General features: G+C 43.1%; 1 protein-coding gene across 1 annotated transcript in view; it reads left to right on the forward strand.

Moving 5' to 3' along the window:
• Nucleotides 1–21,246, forward strand: part of RYR2 (ryanodine receptor 2) — a 648,519-nt gene that overhangs the window by 248,580 nt on the left and 378,693 nt on the right. The window contains exons 7-11 of the mRNA XM_075924816.1: nucleotides 3,452–3,526; nucleotides 4,318–4,396; nucleotides 4,820–4,932; nucleotides 14,000–14,099; nucleotides 18,362–18,458. Coding sequence (XP_075780931.1) covers nucleotides 3,452–3,526; nucleotides 4,318–4,396; nucleotides 4,820–4,932; nucleotides 14,000–14,099; nucleotides 18,362–18,458 — 464 coding nt within the window. The remainder of the gene's footprint in view (nucleotides 1–3,451; nucleotides 3,527–4,317; nucleotides 4,397–4,819; nucleotides 4,933–13,999; nucleotides 14,100–18,361; nucleotides 18,459–21,246) is intronic.

Here is a 21,246-nt window from a genome sequence, read left to right on the forward strand (position 1 = left end):
ACAAACGGGGTGAGACAACCCGCACTAGCTGCTTCCCCCCAGCAGACCAGGGAGACGCGAAGCTAGCGCCCTCCCCCCCAGCAGACCAGGGAGACGCGGAGCGGCTTTTCTCAGCAGACACCTCAGCTTGAGAATAAAGGACTGAGGGAAGTGAGGTGTGGAAGAATAAAACCTAGCTCTGGAGAAATGTTTGGCTAGAATTTCCCCTACAATATGTACCAGTTCCGACTTACAAACAAATTCAACTTAAGAACAAACCTACAGTGCCTATCTTGTATGTAACCTGGGGACTGCCTGTATATTGAATAGGATTGGTCCCAGTATTGACATCTGGAGGACACCACTAGTTATGTTCCTTCATTCAGAAAACTGGCATTTATTCTTACCCTTTGTTTCATATCTTTTAACCAGTTGTCAATCCATGAGAGGACCTTCCCTCTTATCCTGTGACAGATTATTTTGCTTAAGAGCCTTTGGTGAGGGACCTTGTTAAAGGCTTTCTGGAAATCTAAATACACTATAGCCACTGGATCCCCTTGTCCATATGCTTGTTGACTCCTTCAAAGAATTCTAGTAGAATTGGTAAGGCATGATTTCCCTTTACAGAAACCATGTTGACTTCCTCCAGCAAACTATGCTCATCTATGTGTCTGACAATTCTGTTCTTTATTACAGTTTCAACCAGTTTGCCTGCTACTGAAGTTAGACTTACCAGCCTAGAATTGTCAGGGTCATCTCTAGAGCCCTTTTTGATGATGCTGGTGATGTAATAGTCTAGTGATGTAGTCAAGTGATTGCTAGTTCAGATAATGATTTACCTAGGTCACAGATTATGAGAGACAATTTGCAGACTGACTTCTAAATGTTTATTCAAGAGACACTTGAAGATTTCCAACAACTACATTTATTATTGCAGCTCCTTTTGGAGACTTAGATTACTGACCTGCAACCTTCAATGCACCTGAACCGAAGATACTGAAGCATTATTTCATGTTGGCAAAGTACCAGCTTATGGTACACTCATCACTTCCTCATCCAACAACCACTTAAGATCAAACACTTTTATTCATCTGTTGATTTCAAAAGTTTTGTCTACCTGCTGTATGGCCTTTTGCATTTCCAACAGCTAACAGCTAAAACTGTTTACAAAATAAGTTAAAGCAAATAACCTTCCATCTTAGTTGAAGACTAGATCAGTTTTCGGTAGAGATGAGCCTGGAAGCACTCGTACTTAGAATGGGGAGTGATCGCTGTTTCAAATTAATACCTACATGTTTGATTCCTCTTTCTATGGACTGAACAAAAATCCCACACCCTGATTGGGGTGACTGCTTATGAGGGATGTAGGTTTGATTAGGAAAGTCAATTGTGAATTGTGTTGTAGGTTTGGGTGTAGTTTTTTGGGAGGTTTAATGCTGGTTTTATTTTAGTTGTGTTTATTAAATGATGTCACTGGTGCTTAGAAAAGAAAACTGCCTATTTCTATTAGTAATAACTTTAAACTGCCACATGTGCCTTTCAAAAATCTCCTTTTTCTAGACTGATTCTCTAAATAAGTAGGTGGAGCATAGATAAGCTAAGCATGGAAAGCTTCTCTCCAGCAACATTTTTTCACATTTGTTGTGTTTATTGAAAGCCTCTATTCCCTCTGTAACATGAAATAGTACTTCTGCAATCTCTCTTTGTATTATTTTGCTAACGAGCTAAATGTTTTTATTCTGAATGGAATAAAACTGGGCAACATCAGCTACTGAAGGTTAAAGAGCAAGATCTCACCAAACTTCGACTTGCAAGAATTGCGTAATGTTGTCATTGTAGTAGCTCTTATGGCTTTAAAGTGGTTTCTGTTCACTCTGTATGGAGAAAAAGGTAATCAAACCAACTACAACCTTAATTCCCACAATAAATTCACATATATATGATGGAATGGCTAGCTTTGCCAGCATCAGCACTTGACAGGTATTAATAGCCTCCCATTAAAAAAAAAAGTAGTCAGCAATGTTCTTGTGCATAAATCCCTATTTACTGTATTCATCATCATTTTGTTTTCACATGTGGCAGTTTTTAAGCCCATCTTAGCATTTTAAGTCTATGATAGTAATAAGTTACGATAGTCTTGAGGGCCACATTTGCTTTGAAAATAATGCAGTGTTTCATTATGAGAGGAATACTGCATTTTAATACAACATTATTACATATTGTGTTAAAGATTATAGGTATCGGATTAAAAATATAAGAATAGTTATAATTAAAAACTGACATTTGAAACAGTTACCACTTTGTGGTGTTTTTTCTGAAAAAATCAAAGGTATGAAGCCCACTCTATTAAAAAGTGACCAGTGCTGTAACAAAAATTATTAGTTTTTGTTGACAAGAAGAGAGTATTCTGATTCTGTATAAAATGCATCTCAGTGTTGTAAAAACACCGTTTCTGTAGTGTCCTTCTATTAAAGTGGATGTTATTACTTGGTTAGCTTCATTTTCCTCAATACAGTATGCACTCCGGTTGACATATTCAAGAGTAGTGTACCCAATTTTGGATGCCACTTGAGATACTTTGGGCCTGATTTCTGGCCATTCTGAGCCTCCACATACCTTGTTGACTTTTAGGTGGAGTTTCTGGGTACTCAGTGCTTCTGAAAAACTTGCTCATGTGTCTCAGGATAGGCATGCAAAATTGGGCAATTTTGAGCATTTTGTCCTACTGTCCTATCATACAATACAAATAGCCTCAGATGTTTTTGAACACCAGAAGGCAAGCACCTGTGAATTTGGACATACTAAATGCAGGTCAAGAAGTGTGATTATATTGATTGGGGAATGGGGGAAATATTTCAAGAGTCTGAGGTTTGGAGAGGAACTGTGGATTTGGGACCCCAGCACTGCATTGGCCATTCCCTTCCTTATTTCCATATGCAAGGTAACATAATACACACCAAGGCTACTTCACTTCTGAGGCCTGCAGAGTAGATTCCCTACCATTTTCAGCTTAAGGGGAAAGAGGTTATCTTCCTGAAGACTGCTATGAAGACTCTGTGTTGAGTTTCATGGCTGGATGTAAAGTCCATACCTTGCACTTATCAGTCAAACAAGATGTGTTATGAAATATCAGTTAATTCAGAAATCACCTGTCCAAGTCTTTTCTGAGAAGTGTGCAGCTGAAGTAATGTATTCAGATTAACATTTCCCTATGTTAAGTAGCAGCAAAGTTTGCATAACTGGATTATACAACTGAAGAGAGCACATTGACAATAGTAACTACTCTGAAATCATTGATCTTCATCTGTATAACCCCCTCCCCCCCCGATTTAATAGCATGGAGGAGATACCTTTTTATGGTTTGAGGGTGTTGAATACAAATAAGAACTGTTACCTGGGAACTGATGTTTTTGGTTGAAAGCTCTAATTTTAATCTAACCTGGCCATCAACTGCTTTCCTTTATCTGCATAGACTGCACAAGGTGGTGGTCATCGAACGCTTCTATATGGACATGCAATATTGCTGCGTCATTCCTACAGTGGCATGGTATGTATGACTTTGACTTAGATGTTAGATGTTGATGCTAGTATGGGTGTCTGCTTTCTGTCAGTATATGGTAGTTACAAGTGCAACACTCATGCGATTGCTATTTAAAATATCCTGTGAATTATTCACATGAGAGAAGCATTTCTCCTACTGAACTTTTAGAGGCAAAATGGCTTAGAAGACTAAATGATTCAGGAGACTGGTAGTAGGAAACTGAGCCTTTCACTTCTAGGTCCTCCTTTTGATGTTCAGCTCTTGTTGACACAGACCAAAATAATTAATATTTGATCCTTGTTTGTTGACCTATGCTAAATGAGTTGGTGACTCCATAACTGTAGTCTGGTTGGCAGTTTGAACACAAGCTAAAAGCTGAATGGACAAGGAAAGGCAAAATTCCTTCCTTGCATATATTTCAGATAGAAATCTTTCCATTTTAAGTCCCTTTCTGGAGTGTCTAGGTTCAAAGCTCGCTAAAAGGCCCATTAAAATCTTAGAAATTACACTCTAAATGGAAATCTTTCTGTTACTGCCAGTATTGCTCTTCCTATTTTTCAGCAGAAAGCTGATGTAGACAGAGACTGACAACGTATTTCAGAACATTAATCTTCGCTCAAGTGCTGTTCTCATTAACAGGCAGTTAAAATCATGGAACTTTAAAATAGAGTGGTTAAGATTGTTCACAAACTGATATAAAATTATTGTAATAGCAGGTTTATGGCTTGTAACATTCAGAATAAGAATCACGCATGAGAGAAACTGACACATATTCTTTTTTTTTGGGGGGGGGGCAGTATCTTTGCTGTCTCTCCACCTCACGGTCTTCAATGGATAAACTGGCATTTGACGTGGGATTGCAAGAAGACACAACTGGTAAGTATCTTTTATGGAATTCCATCCCACTGAGGATTCCTTCTGTAAATGGATATTAATGCAAATTACTTTATAAAGCACGGCTGCAAAGTTAAAGATTTAGAAATTAAGGTTCCTACAACAATAATACCAAGGTTTCATTGCATATATACAATAGTTTATATTCCATTTTCTCAAGTTGAATATGTATTGTCATGTGTCTTTTTAGGTTATTAAATGCATATTAAGAATATTGCAATTAGAATATTAAGGATACATAACATGCGCAGGTAATTGTGGCTGTAAAATCTTTACCTTGCACATTTTTCCCTTTGCTTTAATTCTACATTATTAATGTTGCAATAATGAAGGTGGCTGAAGAAATAAGAATAATTCCAAGCATTTCCTTTCTAATGTCTATTTCATTATTCTATGACAACACAGGTGAGGCCTGCTGGTGGACCATACATCCCGCCTCCAAACAGCGATCAGAGGGAGAAAAAGTGCGTGTTGGAGATGACCTCATCTTAGTTAGTATCTCTTCAGAAAGATATTTGGTAAGGTCTACAGTAAAAATATGTAGACAGTGTTTGTTTTATAGAAATGATGTTCCAGGAAATGATATGGAAATTTAATACAAATATTGCTCTGCAGTTGAACTTGCAGTTTTCTCTTTCTACATTAAATAATACAGTTTTGGTGTTTGATAAAATATGAATAGCTGTAAATGATTCTTATGTTCAAGTAGTAACATGAATATCATTACGTAAACAGAAAACTGCACAGATCTGAAAGTAGTGACATTGCTGTATAGACCGTAGGGCTGTGAGCCAGATGTGGTTCACCAAAGTTAGCCTCTGATGGTCAGCTGGATGCTTTGGTTACCTGTGCATCTACAGTTATGGCCGCTTACAGCTCCTGTTGGCTGCAGTTGGATTGGAGAGAACATGCTGGGTGGCCCTGAACAAGACAGTGTGAGACAGGCAGGGAGCGTGGGCCAAATAACTAAATCAGCCTGCATAGAGCTTCCTCTGGACCCCAGCCCTTCAGTGGTAAGGTCCCCTGGTAATCTCATTGTGCTTATGCCCCTTAGAAATGTCATTGTGCTCCACCAGGGTTGTGTGCCCCACTTTCTGGGAACCTCTTCTCTAAGCAAAGAGAAGAAAAGGGTGCAGGTGTTAGTCCCTCTGGTGATTCTACATGCTCCAAAGGATCTGGAGCAAATCTGATCATTTCCTATGCTAGCTGATACTGAATCTGCTTCAATGATATAGTGGTTGCTGGCTTCATGTGCAGTCCTGAAACATCCGAGGAGCAATTGTTTGTAGGCAGAATATTTCCAGAAGCTGCTACCAATGTGGTGACCTGTGAACCCTTTTCTCTCCTCCAGTGCATCAGTGGAGGAGGGAAAAGTAGCTTCAGTATAATTTTTAACTTGCACATCTCAAGCTGCACCAAAAAGGAAGACATTTTTGCCCTTTTTTCTGCTTGGGAAAGGCTGAAAAAATTAAAGTGCATGTGATCATCAGCTACAGTTCAATGAGATGTCAGCACTGACATGCTTAGTTGTAAGGAAGACCTCCAGCAGGCTTTTTGCTTTCTTGGAGTTTGCTCTCTGCACACTAGCACATTCTTCAGCATAGGAACATTAGGTACATTTAAGTATGTTACTTTTTGAATGAAGGAAGTGGGTGGATTGAAACAAATTGTCCATTTCCACAGTGCACCATGCATTTCTCTTATGTCAGCAGTAGTGCATGTCTTGAGTACTGAATTTAAAATAAAATGAGCCAGTCATTTGGAGCTATTGTTTTCAGGATGTAATTGTGGCATTAGATACATGGCTTGAAGATTCTTGTGGAGCTATCCTTCTGAGAGTTACGCATTTCAGTAAATCAGAATGCACAAAATTCTGCAGTGAACACCAATGAACAGAATTGTGATTGTGAGAGATTATTTTCATTAAGGCCAATATATATATAATGCTAAACAAAAATACATATAATTGGGGAACCTTCTATGCAAGGGGAGATTTCAACTTTTTAGAAATAATAGGCTGCAGAGTTTACTTATATTTATAAAATATATTCTCGTTTGATTTAAACCCTATGACTGAATAACAGCTGTTTTAAGATTTTATCCTTTTTTGTTGGGGGGGGGGGGATGCAGCTAGAAATAAGGGGCAGATTTAGACAACCTTAATAAGACACTATTTTCAGTTACTACTTAGTTTGCCAGATAATTTGGGCTGACATTTTCCATAATGGATGTCTGTCTTCATCTGATTTTTAAAAATTTAATTGAAAATTGGTTGAGCTATTTTAGAGTGAGCTTGTGTGTGCGGGCGAGGGAAGATGGTGGAATATGTAGTTTTCCGTATGTTGAAAAAGTTCCTGCAACTATTTCATTATACAGCTGTGCAAATGGGAGCCATGGTGGGATGGATGGAATGGAGTGGGACAGTGGGTGGAATGGGAGAGGGATAGAATGGGATGGGACTGTGGGTAAGCCTCAGGCAGAACTAGGGCAGAGCAGGGGCAGGCCTGCATGCGGAAGGCAGGGGTAAGAGGCTCTCTACTTGCTCGGATGCAAGGCCCCATAAAACATTAATCCTCCCCTGAGTCCCAGGCACTATGGTAATACAGATAAATAATAATAACTAATAGCTTCTACACTCCAGTTCCCCACCTGCAAAGTGGAAATAATTATACCAGCTTTCCTCACAGGGGTGCTGGAAAGATCAGTTCATTAATGTTGGTGAAGCATTCAGGCAACTCACCGATAAGCAGACTAGAAAAGCCCATAAAGAAACAATCATTCTGTATTCAGAGCAGGATCTGACTAGTGTGCAGTACTCCTGCTAAGGGTGCACACACTGAACAATGAAAATAAAATAAAATAAAATAAAAAATACCTGCTCATTGAGGGAGCACAAGACATCCTATGCACTGAATGAGGCAGGTATCCCATGGATAAAGATAACATGAGTAGGAGAGATCATTCTATTTACATTATGGGTTATCGGATCGATCTCAGTGAGCTGGGAGGTAAGATTTGTATTGCTTGTATTATGCCACAGATGTGCTTTCAGAGAGATCAGGCAAGAAACAAAAAGATGGGATGTCATGCTAACATTAAGCTGTTGATACCGGACACATTGTTTTTAGTGATTACCTGTTGTAGACTCTGTCAGCCATCATAATTTGTCAGATATAATACAAATACTGAATTACTACGCTAAAATAACAGGTGCCAGGGATCTTCCATTGCTCCTCAAGTCTGATATAGGAAAATTAATTCAGGATTTTCTAAAGCACTCATTTCTATGGCGTCTAATCAGTGTTACAAACACTAATTTCTATGGTATCTAATCAGTGTTACAAAACACATAAGACAAATTTACAAGATGACCAAGCGTTTGCTGCTGATTGGGAACATAATGAACTGAAACTCAGAGAAGTGTAATAAGCACTCAATCCAATGTATTCAGATAGTACGCTAGCAAAGCAGAATACACATTAAAGAAAGGGAGGAGATGTCATCCTGTGTATTAAAAATGTATACACTTGGACTAAGGTTGAGATAGAAATAGGAGTCATACTTGTTGAAAGTCTTTGGGTCAGGAGAAAAGGAGAAAAACAAGGCTGATGTCATAGTAGGAATCTACCACAGACCACCTAACCAGGAAAGAAAGGTGGATGAGGATTTTTAAAACAACTAACAAAATAATCCAAAGCACAGTATTGGTGATTATGGGGAACTCCAACTACCCATACATTTGTTGAGAAAATAACATAGCGAGGCACAGATTATCCAACATGTACTTGAAATGCATTGGAAACCATATTTTTTATTTTAGGAGTTTGGAAAAATCTAGTATGAGAGAGGCTGTTTTACATTTCATTTTGACAAGCAGGGAGAAACTGGTTGAAAATTTGAAAGTGGAAGGCAGCTTGAGTGAAAGTGATCATGAAATGGTAAAGTTCATGATTCTGTGGAATGGTAGCAGGGAAAGCTGCACAAAGAGAAAAACAATTTAAAAGCGCTGGCACTTTTACAGTGTGTCATTATAGTAAGGGCACAAAAGCAAAGTATCCCAGTCTGTAGGAAAGATAGGAAGTATGGAAAAAACCTACCCTGGCAAAACCAGGAAATGTTCAATAGTTGTTGTTTTTTTTAAGTCCTACTAAAAGTGGATACTTGGTCAAATTACAAAGGATGACTATTAATAAATACTACAACTATGTAAGGACAAAATTAAAAAGGCGAAGTGTGATGGGGTGAAGGAACCCCACACTACCCGGGAGGATGCGGTAAGCGGCCGACTGGCTCTCTCCGCGGCAGCGGGGAAGGCAGTGCCCAGGCAACGCTGGGACAGTAAGGGCTCCTGCGCAGCGGATGCCAGTGCATGCACCCTGGTGAGTGGGATGCGGAGCAGGGGGCAAGAGCATTGGGTGTGGACCCAGGGGACACCAGCGCATGCCCCTTGCGGGCGGACCAGGAAGAGGGCGGGAGGCCCATAATATGGGAGGAACTGCTGCAACAGAGGGGGGCAATGGGAGCGGAGACAGGTGAGGGATCAGCAGGCCAGGAGGGAGAGGCCTGAGGAAGGGCCAAAGAGCAGGGGTGAGGATGGGTGTCCCAGGATGGGCAGAAGGAGTCCTGGCTGCGGGCTGGCAAGTTTCGGCAGTTAGCCCCGCCAGCCAGGTGGGGGAGGTGACGCCCCCCACCTTAGGGCCCTGGGCTGGGACCTGGAGAGAGGGAGGTCCCAGGTCCCCCTCACACTTCTGTTCGGGAGTGGTACGTTGTAGAGACTAGAAGTAACCCCGCTGCCGGGGTTGCGTCTTGGACCAGAGGTGGAGGAGAGGGGGACTCCTTTTATGGACTCCTTCACACCAAGGCACAAAATGAGATTAAAATAGAGACATAAAGAATAACAAGAAAATATTCTACTAATACTGGGGATGTGAAAGGATGATGCTTTCTGGATGACAGTTAACTGTTACCTGGGAGCAGCCCCCCCGGAGATGCTGGCTCTCAGCTTGTGTCAGCTGGGAGTAAGCAGCCTTGCATGGGGCGGAAGTGGCAACATGGGGAGGTGGGAAGAGCTGCTGACTCCCAGCCTGTGAGCCTGCTGCTGCTTCTGCCTACCCTTTCATTTTCAAGGGGTGAGAAAGATTTTAAATGGATTTATGGTCTGTGTGACGTAGTGGGGGTACTTGCTGGGCTGTGGTGACCCCTGCTGTCTGGAGCAAGACCCAGCAGGGAAAACCTGGCTAGGCAGAGATAAGGCCAAACTGGTTGAACCAGTGGCCAGACACCCCCCATGGAGCGGAACAAAGGAAGGTGGAATGCTGCCCTGACTGCGGGGGCAGGGCTGGAGGGGAATTTAGTTAGACTGTGGAAGAGCATGGAGGAGAGCCTAGGGGAAGGGGCTGGAGTTTAGGGGCCCAGTCTCCCCCATCTCAAGGGGGCCTGAGGCATCCTAGCCCAGTTCCTGTAACCAGATTACATCTGTGCTGCGCTGTGCTGGAGGAGCAATAAACCACCCTCAATTCCACTGGCTGGTGCAGTCTGTTTGTGCCATTTCGGGGTGCAGGAGACGGGGAACCCCCAACGCGCCATCACACTGGTGTCAGAAGTGGGATCCGAGGCACCCCGTGGATGAAGCTTCCAGCGGCGAGCGACAAGGCGCAGTAGAAGCAAGAGCCCTGGAGCCAGGCGTGCTGGAGACAGAGCGAAGCGGTTCCTGGGAATCGTGGGGCGCTGCAGCACTAGACTGGTGAGTCTGCACCGAGGGGCCCAGCGGGCAGATGGCCTACGCCCGACTCTTGAAGGCAGAGCTGGTGGGGCTGTGCAGAGAGAGGGGCTTGCCTGTGCAGAAAGCAACCAAGGCCCAGCTGATTGCTCAGCTAGAAGAGAACGACCAGCCACAGGGCCAGGATCTTGTCCCCAGGGGAAGCAGCCAGACCCCCCCTGAGAGTGTGTCAGGCTCAGAGAGGGGGAGGAGCGCTGGAACCCACAGGAGAGATGAGACAGCTTCCCCCAGGAGGCCTGCAAGCTGCAGCCCATCTAGGGCAGGGGCCAGCCAAGCAGAGCTGCGGCGGCTGGAGATCCAGCTGCGGATCAAGGAATTGGAAGTAGAGGACCGAGAGAGGGATCGCCAAGATCGAGAGAGGCAGCGGCAGCATGAGCTGGCCATGGCAGAGCGGAGAACCGGCGGGGCACCGGCTGCGCCAAGTGCGGATGGGCCCCAGGGTCCCAGGACTGCCAGATGCTTGGAGAGGCCCGTGGTGGCCCAATTGAAGGACATGGGTGACATAGACGGGTTCCTCAGTGCCTTTGAGAGGGCCTGTGGACTGCAACGGGTTCCCCCAGCTGACTGGCTGCAGGAGCTCATCCCCGCACTGAGCCAGGAGGCGGCCGGAGTGCTCAGTCAGCTGGAGGACCTACAGCCCGGGGATTACAACCGAGTCAAGGAGGCCCTGCTGCACAAGTTCGGGCTGACCCCCGAGATGTACAGGAAGAAGTTCCGGGGGGTACAGAAAGGGCCACGGGAGACCTATGTGGATCTGGCCTCCCGCCTGGCGCAATACGGCCGCAAGTGGGTGTCTGGAGTCGGAGCCCAGACCGCAGAGGAGCTGCTCAAGCTGGTCATGATGGAGCAGTTCTATGAAGCGTGCCCACCCAAACTGAGGCTGTGGCTCAAGGACCGGAGACCAGAGAACCCCCAGGAGGCCGGGAGGCTGGCGGATGAGTTCACGGAGAGCCGGTCCGGGTGTGAACGGGAGTCCCAGAGAGAAAGGGAACCGCGCAGAGACCGGATCTCGGCTGAGCGACGGAGGGAGTCAACTACGGGGCGAGACCAAGGAACAGGTCGTCTGCACCCCAGAGAACCAGCCAGGGCCTGGACAGAGACAGCCCAAAGCCTAACTTGCCAGCGCTGTGGGCAAAAAGGCCACAAGAGGGCTCAGTGCACCAGGTCCCGGGACCGGGGACTTTCCAGGGTTAACTGGCTGGGGCGGGAGGAAGGGCAGGCTGCCCCAGAGGCAGGGGCTGGCAGGCAAACCTCAGCTCAGAGAGAGGGGAAGGATGCTCAGTGCACCTCCCCTGGGAGGTCTGATTCTCAGGAGGCGGATTTCTCCGTGTACCGGGTGGGGGCAGGACGGCCCCTGCGGAGCGAGTGCCTCATACCCCTGGAGGTGGATGGTAGGAAGGTGACGGGCTTCTGGGACACGGGGGCGGAGGTGACTCTGGCCCGATCCGACATAGTGGCCCAGGAGCGGATACTACCCCACGCGCAGCTGACCCTGAAGGGCATAGACGGGTCCCCGTTTAAGGTGCCTGTAGCCAGGGTGCATCTGAAATGGGGGGCCAAGGAGGGCCTCAAGGAAGTGGGGGTGCACCCGCACTTGCCCACCGAGGTGCTGATGGGGAATGACCTAGAGGAGTGGCCCCATGGATCCCAGCGGGCTCTAGTCCCTACCCGGAGCCAGAGCCAGCGGGGGGCCGACAACGTGGGTCCAGGGAAGGACTCCTGGCAGCGTCCTCAGGGTCCCATCCCAGTGGACACGGGGTCCAGCCAGGCTGGGACTCCGGACCTAGGCAGAGGTGGGGGACAGATCCCGATCCCTGCCTCAGCAGCTGAATTCCAGGCTGAGGTGCAGGCAGACCCCTCCTTGCAGAGGCTGAGGGACCAGGCTGGCCTCCATGCAGCTCAGCCCCGGGGGAGAGGTGGCCAGGAGAGATTCCTGCGGGAGCGTGGGCTCCTGTTCCGTGAGTGGCTCCCCCCCAGGAAGGCGAGGGCATGGGGTGTCCAGCGGCAGCTGGTCGTCCCCCGAAAGTATCGCCTCAAGCTGCTGTATTTGGCCCACGATGTCCCCGTTGGGGGCCACCGGGGGATCCGGAGCACCCGGCTGAAGCTGCTCCAGCACTTCTATTGGCCGGGAATCTTTACAGCCGTGCAGCGGTACTGCCGGTCCTGTGACTCCTGCCAGAGGGGCGGGAAGGCCCAAGACAGGAGGAAAGCGGCTTGGGGGTCTCTACCCCAGATAGACCCTCTGGGCTTGCTGAGAGAGTTATGGGAGGGGAAGTCCTCCCTGGATGGAGCTTCGGGGGTGGAAGCCGCCCTGGCTGTCCAGAGAAGGCTCACTGGGCTCATGGCCCCGGCCCGAGAGACCCTGGCCAGAGATCAAGGCCAGCGGAAGGGTGGGTGTGACCCCCGAGGACAGGCCTGCGCCAGTCGCCCTGGAGCGGGGCGGCGAGTGGACAGAGGGAAGCCAGCTCATGTGGGGCCTTGCCACGGCCGGCCCGAGTCAAAGGGAGCACCCATGTCCCCGGGGCGGGTTCCCACGCAGAGGACCCGAACTTCCCTAGGTCACGAGCGGAGTGACCCTGCTCAGTTCGCTCTCGGAGGGGGGAGAACTGTGACGTAGTGGGGGTACTTGCTGGGCTGTGGTGACCCCTGCTGTCTGGAGCAAGACCCAGCAGGGAAAACCTGGCTAGGCAGAGATAAGGCCAAACTGGTTGAACCAGTGGCCAGACACCCCCCATGGAGCGGAACAAAGGAAGGTGGAATGCTGCCCTGACTGCGGGGGCAGGGCTGGAGGGGAATTTAGTTAGACTGTGGAAGAGCATGGAGGAGAGCCTAGGGGAAGGGGCTGGAGTTTAGGGGCCCAGTCTCCCCCATCTCAAGGGGGCCTGAGGCATCCTAGCCCAGTTCCTGTAACCAGATTACATCTGTGCTGCACTGTGCTGGAGGAGCAATAAACCACCCTCAATTCCACTGGCTGGTGCAGTCTGTTTGTGCCATTTCGGGGTGCAGGAGACGGGGAACCCCCAACGCGCCATCACAGTCTGGAACACCGCTAAATAAAGTTTCAAGAGAATTTTGAAAATCTTGAAAAATCGTTTTTGCAAGTATCAAAGGGGAAGAGAGAGAAAATATATCTAGAACCAGAGGCAGATTTCCATTTTTATAAAACTAATCATTCCCATCCAGGATATTTCCTCCTTACTTTTAGTTATAATAGGGTGACTTTATAGCAGACTTTGTTATTTCTGTGTTCTTTAGATGGATTATCTTTTTCTTTCTAATGCGAGCTATGCCGTAGACACTCACATCTTAATAACTTCTAGCTGAGATTATTGTAATTTTCTGCTTATGGGACTTGTCTTGTAACTGCCACTGATAGGATGCAGACTTCCTGACTTTTGATATTTCAGTTGTGGTAATTGCTAATACCCATCCTTTGTAATCTGCAAAAATAATCACTCAGGAATCTTACTTGACCCTCCTGTTCTAGGAGAAGGAGGAGATGCTTGTACATTGTGAACTGAGGACCTAGATGCATATTGATAGGCTTCTTATACAGAGATGAAATAAATAAATCAGAATTGGATTATATAACATTTTTGAGTGGGTGGGAGGATTTATTTTTGCTTTGTAGCTAGTGTAGAATGTACTGTGATAGAATGTACTGAATCTGTAAACTTGTCCTGTGAAAGTCAATGGAGACTATTAGGTGTGTTATTACTGAATGAATGTTTCTATGTGATTTTATTAAAATCTCATATGTATTTTTAAAATCAGTAATAAATATCTTCTTTCTCTCCATTGTGTAGCATCTTTCATATGGCAATGGAAGCTTACATGTTGATGCAGCTTTTCAACAAACACTCTGGAGTGTAGCCCCAATCAGTTCAGGAAGCGAAGTAGCCCAAGGTAAGAGAAACTTGACTTCAGTTGCTAGAATCTCCTGGACTATGAATTAAATACACCCTGTCTACCATCCTGCAAATCTGACAAGATTAGTGTACTACGGCAATAGGCTTTCTCTTGCATGAATATTTTATCACACAAATGGGTGTAAATCACATGTAGCAAAAACCAAGAATAGCAGTTGTGCCGAAGGGTATAGCAATGATTTCCCACACACTTATTTTTAATGAATGAAAAATGAAGTAAATATTTCTATCCTCAAGTCAGATATATATATAAAAAAAGCTAGACTACTTTACAGTCCAAATTGAAAATTGCTTTCTTCTATCAATCTTAAATTGCAATACATATAAGAAGAACAGGTAGTGACACCTATATATGGGGGTATGTCTACACTACCACCCTAGCTCGAACTAAGGTGGTTAATGTAGTCATTCGAAGTTGCAAATGAAGCCCGGGATTTAAATATCCCGGGCTTCATTTGCATCTTGCCGGGCGCCGCCATTTTTAAATCCCCATTAGTTCGGACTCCGTGCCCGTGGCTACACACGCCATGGAGTAGGTAATTCGAATTAGGCTTTCTAATTTGAACTACCGTTATACCTCATTCTACCTAATTTGAACTACCTACTCCGTGGCACGTGTAGCCGCGGGCACGAAGTCCGCACTAACGGGGATTTAAAAATGGTGGTGCCCGGCAAGATGCAAATGAAGCCTGGGATATTTAAATCCCAGGCTTCATTTGCAACTTCGAATGACTACATTAACCACCCTAGTTCGAACTAGGGTGGTAGTGTAAACATACCCTAAGTTACTAAGCAATTTCTATGTATGCACATAGCCCACACTAATACAGTGAGTCTCTTTGTTCATCTCTAATACTTAAACCACAGGATTATGAATTTGCTACTGCTTTCCAGCTTAGAGCCTTATTTTTTAACTCCGATAGTTCATGCTTATAGATCCAGAGGGCCTGGTTTCATTCCCTGCGTGTGCCTTGAAAGGAGGGCCTAGGACTAGGTAGGCAAGGAGAGTGGGACTGGGATGGGCCATGAGGAGAGAGAGCCAGAACTGGGTCAGGCTGTAGAATGGGTCAACTGTTGACATGAATTGGACAAAGGATTCCTGAATTTCAATCCTCTGTGATACATCAGTACTGTTGTGACAAAAGGCAGAGGAAAATGAGAGATCCTTCTGACAAAACAATCTTTTGAGGCAACAAATACAGTAATTCTTAATTCTGTAGAAAATAAAATTATGATTTACTTTTACTATACTGATGGTCCTTTTAGCAACTCACAAACATCCTTACTTTCCCATTCTACTGGGCTGTGTGTGTTGTTAAGAATAACACCTACCAGTTTAGTTTTTGTAGCTGACATTTTGTAGATACAGATATTTATGGAAGGTATTGGTGTTGATTTTGTTCTGATTTGATTAACAAAGTCATTAGCACCTATTCTCTTCATTTTCCTTATTCTGAGAGGATAACGAGTTTTTACACATTTGGAGCTTACATAAAATGGTGTCTGCAACACTGAATTGTTAGGCAATTATCAGTGCATAGTCTAGCATGACTGAAAAGTAGTGGTAGGTAAGCTGTTCATACCCATAGAAGATCATGTGAAAATGATATCAGTTTTACATTTTTGTATCATCAGCATTTGTTTGAAACTCAGGTCAATACAACTTTTCCCTTGTGCCTTTTTTACAGCTATAGGTATTTAACTAATTGATTTAATTTTGGGGAGCAGCATTTTCCCTTGCATACGTGATCATCTGGATAATGTCAGGAACAATGAATATTAGAAAATGAAGACTTCCTTACAGCAAAGCCAGCAATCACTACTGTAATTAAGTCTGTGTCCTTTGTGAAGGAAGGATGATCTTGAAGTTAAAGCACTCATTTTGAGTGTGACCTTAGACAAATCTCCTTAGTCTCTATGCCTTATTTTATCTATAATTAAAAAACACGAATAGTTATTTCAGAGTGCAGGATGGCACTTTAATTAATGTTTATAAAATGCTTTTACATCTTCATGTGAAAACTGCAAAGTGATTGGTCCTAGATGTGTGTAATTCCAGAGAACACCTGTTCCGGATTAAATATTTTCAACATCTTTTAAATTTTTTTTATAAGTTTATCCCTTTGCTTTACACTAGCTTGTAGAAACAAGACGTTTATTTGGATCAGATTTTTGAAACATTTCAGTAACACAAAAATGGTTTTCATTTAAGTAAAAAATTTACAGGTCATAATTCCATAATGTGAAATAAATTAAAGTTGGCTACAAGTTCCTATTTGTTGCAGTGTAAAACTTGGTTGCACTACTTTTCACAAACCTGAAATCAACAAATATAAATTACCAGTGGAAGTGGGTCTTTAACTACAAGTCAAACAAGACTGTACTAGATGTTACATGGGAGCATTTTTAAAAGATCTGGTTTGTACAGTGCTTTGCCTTTGAAGATGGGCACCAATCTAAATACATGTCTGTATTAACCTCAATATGGATCCATATTACAAAATTAAAATATATTTGGTAATGACTCTGAAGGACTCCCAACAAGCTAGCATATCAAAATCCTTTATCTACAAAATAACCCTTCCCTTTTAAAAACTCCCCAAATAAATTTCTAATATTGCAAATTATAAAAAGGGAAGAAAACGAAATGTTAATCTAATATTGAAGCTTAAATGTAGACACTGAATTTGTTCAAGAGCATATAGGTTTTTTCCTTAGTATACTCTTAGGTTTCAAATATGCATAAATATGTGACTTTTAATATTTTTATTTGAAATTCTGTACACTGTAGTTGCTTTACAATATGGCTACATTGTTTATTGTAACTTTTTTCCTTCTAGCTCTCTCTTTTCTCATGGTCATAATTTTCTGAAATGAATACTTTTCAGGATGAATTTTTCCATGCTTGTTTTATACACAAATATATATGTCCTTACAAAAAGTTGAACAAAGATCAAAATTAACTGTTTTTGAGTATGATACCTGCATGATGTAAAAATAAAGAAAAATACTTGTTAGGAAAAATGGTCCCATCACCTTCATCTGCCTGTTCAACTGCCCTCTGAACAAGAAACCTGGGAGAAACAAATGTGCTATGAATAGACGAGTGCATCAAATACCTATGAAGAATGGTTTGCAAAGGAGAAAAATAAATTTCTAGTGCCTAGTGTGCAAGTCTCATCAAAAAAATAGGGAAGGTCCATGCAAGAGGAGGTGAGGAAATCTCACATACTCATGACATATAGTGGCAGTAGAGCATTTTGGAGCATTGCTGTGCATAGAGAGCTAGAATCTATGCTGCACCAGAGCTGTATGCACCTAAATCCTGTTCCCTCTCTCGTGAAAGAGCAGGCACTAGTACTGCACACAGGGGAGATGAAAGCAGGATTAGCTCCATAATGTGGCTAAATCTGTTTCTATCCAAGGACAGAATATGTGATAAAAAGATTTTTCTACCAGTAGTATGCCAATGACAATTTTATTTTCCTTTTTCATGCTACAGTAAAACCATGGCAATTAAGCCCTCAAATCATGTACAGATGTAGATCCTGATATAAATCTAAACTAGCAAGGAGAAATTCAGGGTCAGGTTCTGAATTTATTACATGTTGGCAACAGTTGTATACTTTGTCAGGCTAATAAAATCTCATTGAATTAAACTGGAAATTGACTGAAACTCTGTCCTCTTAGCTCTTCTCAGCTCATCTTAATTTGGGAAGGCATTGTAAAGCTCTTATGACATTAAGTTTTAGTACCACATACACAAGCAAAATGGGGCTGAAAGAAAAGGTTTCCTGATGCCCTTATTTGCTGAGATTTAAGTGTGGTCATTAGGAATTTATTTCCAACAGTTGTCTTGAATTTTTCATGTGCTATGTACAATGAACACTTATGTGCTTGTAATTGGGTATTTACACCCAAAGATTGTAAAAGTGGGTGTCAGGTCTCAGATCTATATATGCACCTATGGTTTGGATACATGGAACAATTGGAGGCCAGCCAGAATGTAACCCTTTAACAGTAAAATGCAGGACAATGTAGCACTTTAAAGACTAACAAGATGGTTTACTTTAAAGTGCTACATTGACCTGCATTTTGCTTCAGCTACCCCAGACTAACACGGCTACATTTCTATTACTATTCCCTTTAACAGTGTTTGAGTGTGGGTGGGTTGTTTGGTTTTGGTGCGGTTCAATTCAGACAAACATAGATGACTTCCTCTTCTTCCTTTCATTCAAGGATATCTGATAGGAGGTGATGTGCTGAGATTATTACATGGTCACATGGATGAATGCCTGACTGTCCCTTCAGGGGAACATGGAGAAGAACAGCGAAGGTAGGTCTTGAAGCCTAAAACACATACAGGAATAATAAGCTTTATTGAATTCATTTTGACTGTTACATTATTTCAGCATGTTAGATTGATAGATGTCAGTCACCCTAAGGAGAGATCACATTGAGTTCAACTCTTGCTATGAATTTACAGCCTCCTCTGGGTTTCCTTTTTTTTTCCAGTTTCATTAACCTTCCTTCCTTCACAGTTGCAAAAGTAATCAACTTTATTGGAAATGGACTTAACACAGGCACATCAAGCCCATAAATATGGCATAGAATTTATTGTTGCTAAAATTGCTTCCCCCCCCAGGAAATGCTACTGTGAATAGAATGAAGTGTAAGGGGAGGATCTTGAATGTTGCCTGTCCAGATTTTCGAGTAAATCCCACAAAGCTTCCTTTCACTGCAGTGAGGTAACAATACTAAGAGCTTAAAGCATTAAAAACTGATTTAATGAGCTTCTAATTAAACACAATAGGAAAAATAGAGAATAACATTTATTCTTAACCTTAATCTACAATGTAATCTCCACTATATTAGAAGAAGCTTAAGTGTGTAAAGTCCAGCATTCTGAAATTAGAAAACATATTAACATGTCTTACAGTTTTTGTCTCTTGAATATTTACAAATTTCGCTACTGTATAAAATATTTTCTGTATCTTATTACAGACTAGTTCTCCTCCCATCTATATCTAACAGGAAGATGCACACATCTGTGGGAGATTCTGTGAAGCCTAATTTCAGTTCTTAGAAATATATGCATACTCTATATCCGATATGTGGCATTTGACTATTGACAGAGATCAGAGCAGTTTTGTTGGGTGATGGTCTTGTAGGATTCACTATTTGCCCTGCCCTTGTTTCTCTTGTATTTCATCTCCCTAGATCAGTATTGCTGAGATTTCAATGGTTCATGAGCCATATATGTGGTCAACATTACCCAAAAGAGCCACAATAGTGTGACTTTATTGTTTCATTCTCTTTCTCTAATTCTCACAGCACAATGACTGACCTAGTATTATTAGTTTATCAACTACAAGTGGTTAGCAACATATCCTGATCAGTTAATAACTTAAACTGGTGAATAATGAAATCAGAGCATTTTAATGTCAGGTATTCCACGTAAGGGCAGAAGACATATAAAGAAACATTCCACTCATGAGTGTCTGTGTATCTCTGCAAACTTTATACATATCGTGTATATAGCAAACTTTGTACATATTGTATATACTAAAGTTGAGATATATTTGGGGGTATGTTTATTCTGCATCTTCTGTGCTGGTAACTTTTACAATACTCTGGCATCAGGCTTTAGTCATAAGGCTAGAATTGCATTTTGTTTCAGTATGTCTTCAAAGGCTAGTTCTACCTTGCAAAATGACAGCATAAAAATTGCATTGCAGGATCCCATATCTATCCTGACTCACCGATTTCTGTATCAAATTTGCTCAGCAAACAAAAATATTTTTCTCCTAAATCTTTTTCTCAAATAGGCAAAAGATTAAATAGTCCTGAAATACCAACTTCATTGGATTTTGTTGCCTGGCATCAAATATCTGGAATGAATAAAACATTTAAGTTTGATGGTTTCTGTACTGGAAAGCTTCTTTAATGGTTTATTTTTGTGCTGCATTTTCTAGTGCATGCTAAATTTAATTCAGTTTGCATATAGATAGGTAGGTTGAGTAGGATTCTAAAGATTGCTAAAATCAGTGGTAATAGAAGAAGTATTGTATGCAACATATGGCCCTCCCTCAGGCCCCTTTCAATGTAATGTCATTGGAAGTTGTCTCAATTGGGATGATATATGTCCCTTATTAAAATTGTTTAAAACAATTTAAAAATAAGTGTAGGTTGTTGAAGGGTAGAGATGTGGAGGAAGGAAGAAACTCTTAGAGCTCATTTAAGTGTTCTGACATTATTTAGTAATTTAGAAAAAAATCAATGCAGTAAAGTAGGATAGAGTTTCTGGGAGAGGTATATTTGCCACAAAGTCCAAGTGAAATAACTGCTCAGAAAAGAGGCTTCAATAGCCTTGAAAGGAGGTGCACTGCCAAGACCCTCTGCTTCTGGGTGTGTTTGCCCTCCCAAATGAGTCTGGGGAGATTTAAGTGCAGTATCACACCGAGGTTCTTTATTCCTTCACAGTATTCCCACCACTAGTGTCCATCTGTTTACAAGGCTTCCTTTTCACAGGCAGAGTCAGTCCCCAGCTAAGAGGCTTCCAGCTCCCTCCCTGACTGACCTCTCCTCACCTGCCTCCTGGTGCCTTGCCAGCCTTTATAGTTCTTAGGTCTTTGAGCTGGCAGGTGTTGCCGGTCCTCAAGCAGGCACCAGGCTCCTTCGCCAGGTTCAATCTATTATCCCTGATTAGAGCCAGCAGGGCAGGGCTAATTAGGTGCTCTTGTGGCAGCATCCTGCCACAAGTCTTGCTAATGTATTCACAGGAGACACTCAGAGTAGGCTGCCTGAATACCTCCAAATGAAGTAGCAGTTTTAAGCAGGTTCATCTTGAACTTGTATATAACTAACTCATAAAAGAATGAATAATTAGTTTGAGAGTGGGAGGGGATGGAAAAAATTGTTTGTGATGATACTTTAGTTCAACTGGTATAATATTATAGTGTTTCAAAAGCAACTGTTATTTTTCATGGACATAGTGACTTGACCTTACGGTAGGGGTGAGCAAGATATAGCTTGTAGGCTGGCCTACCAAGCCTTTTAGTCAGGCCTGTGGCCCACTCCACCAGGACCTTCCAGCACGGAGCAGCTCCATGCCGCTCAAAGCG

Source organism: Pelodiscus sinensis, chromosome 3 (assembly GCF_049634645.1).
Source record: "Pelodiscus sinensis isolate JC-2024 chromosome 3, ASM4963464v1, whole genome shotgun sequence".
Classification (NCBI taxonomy): Eukaryota; Metazoa; Chordata; order Testudines; family Trionychidae; genus Pelodiscus; species Pelodiscus sinensis.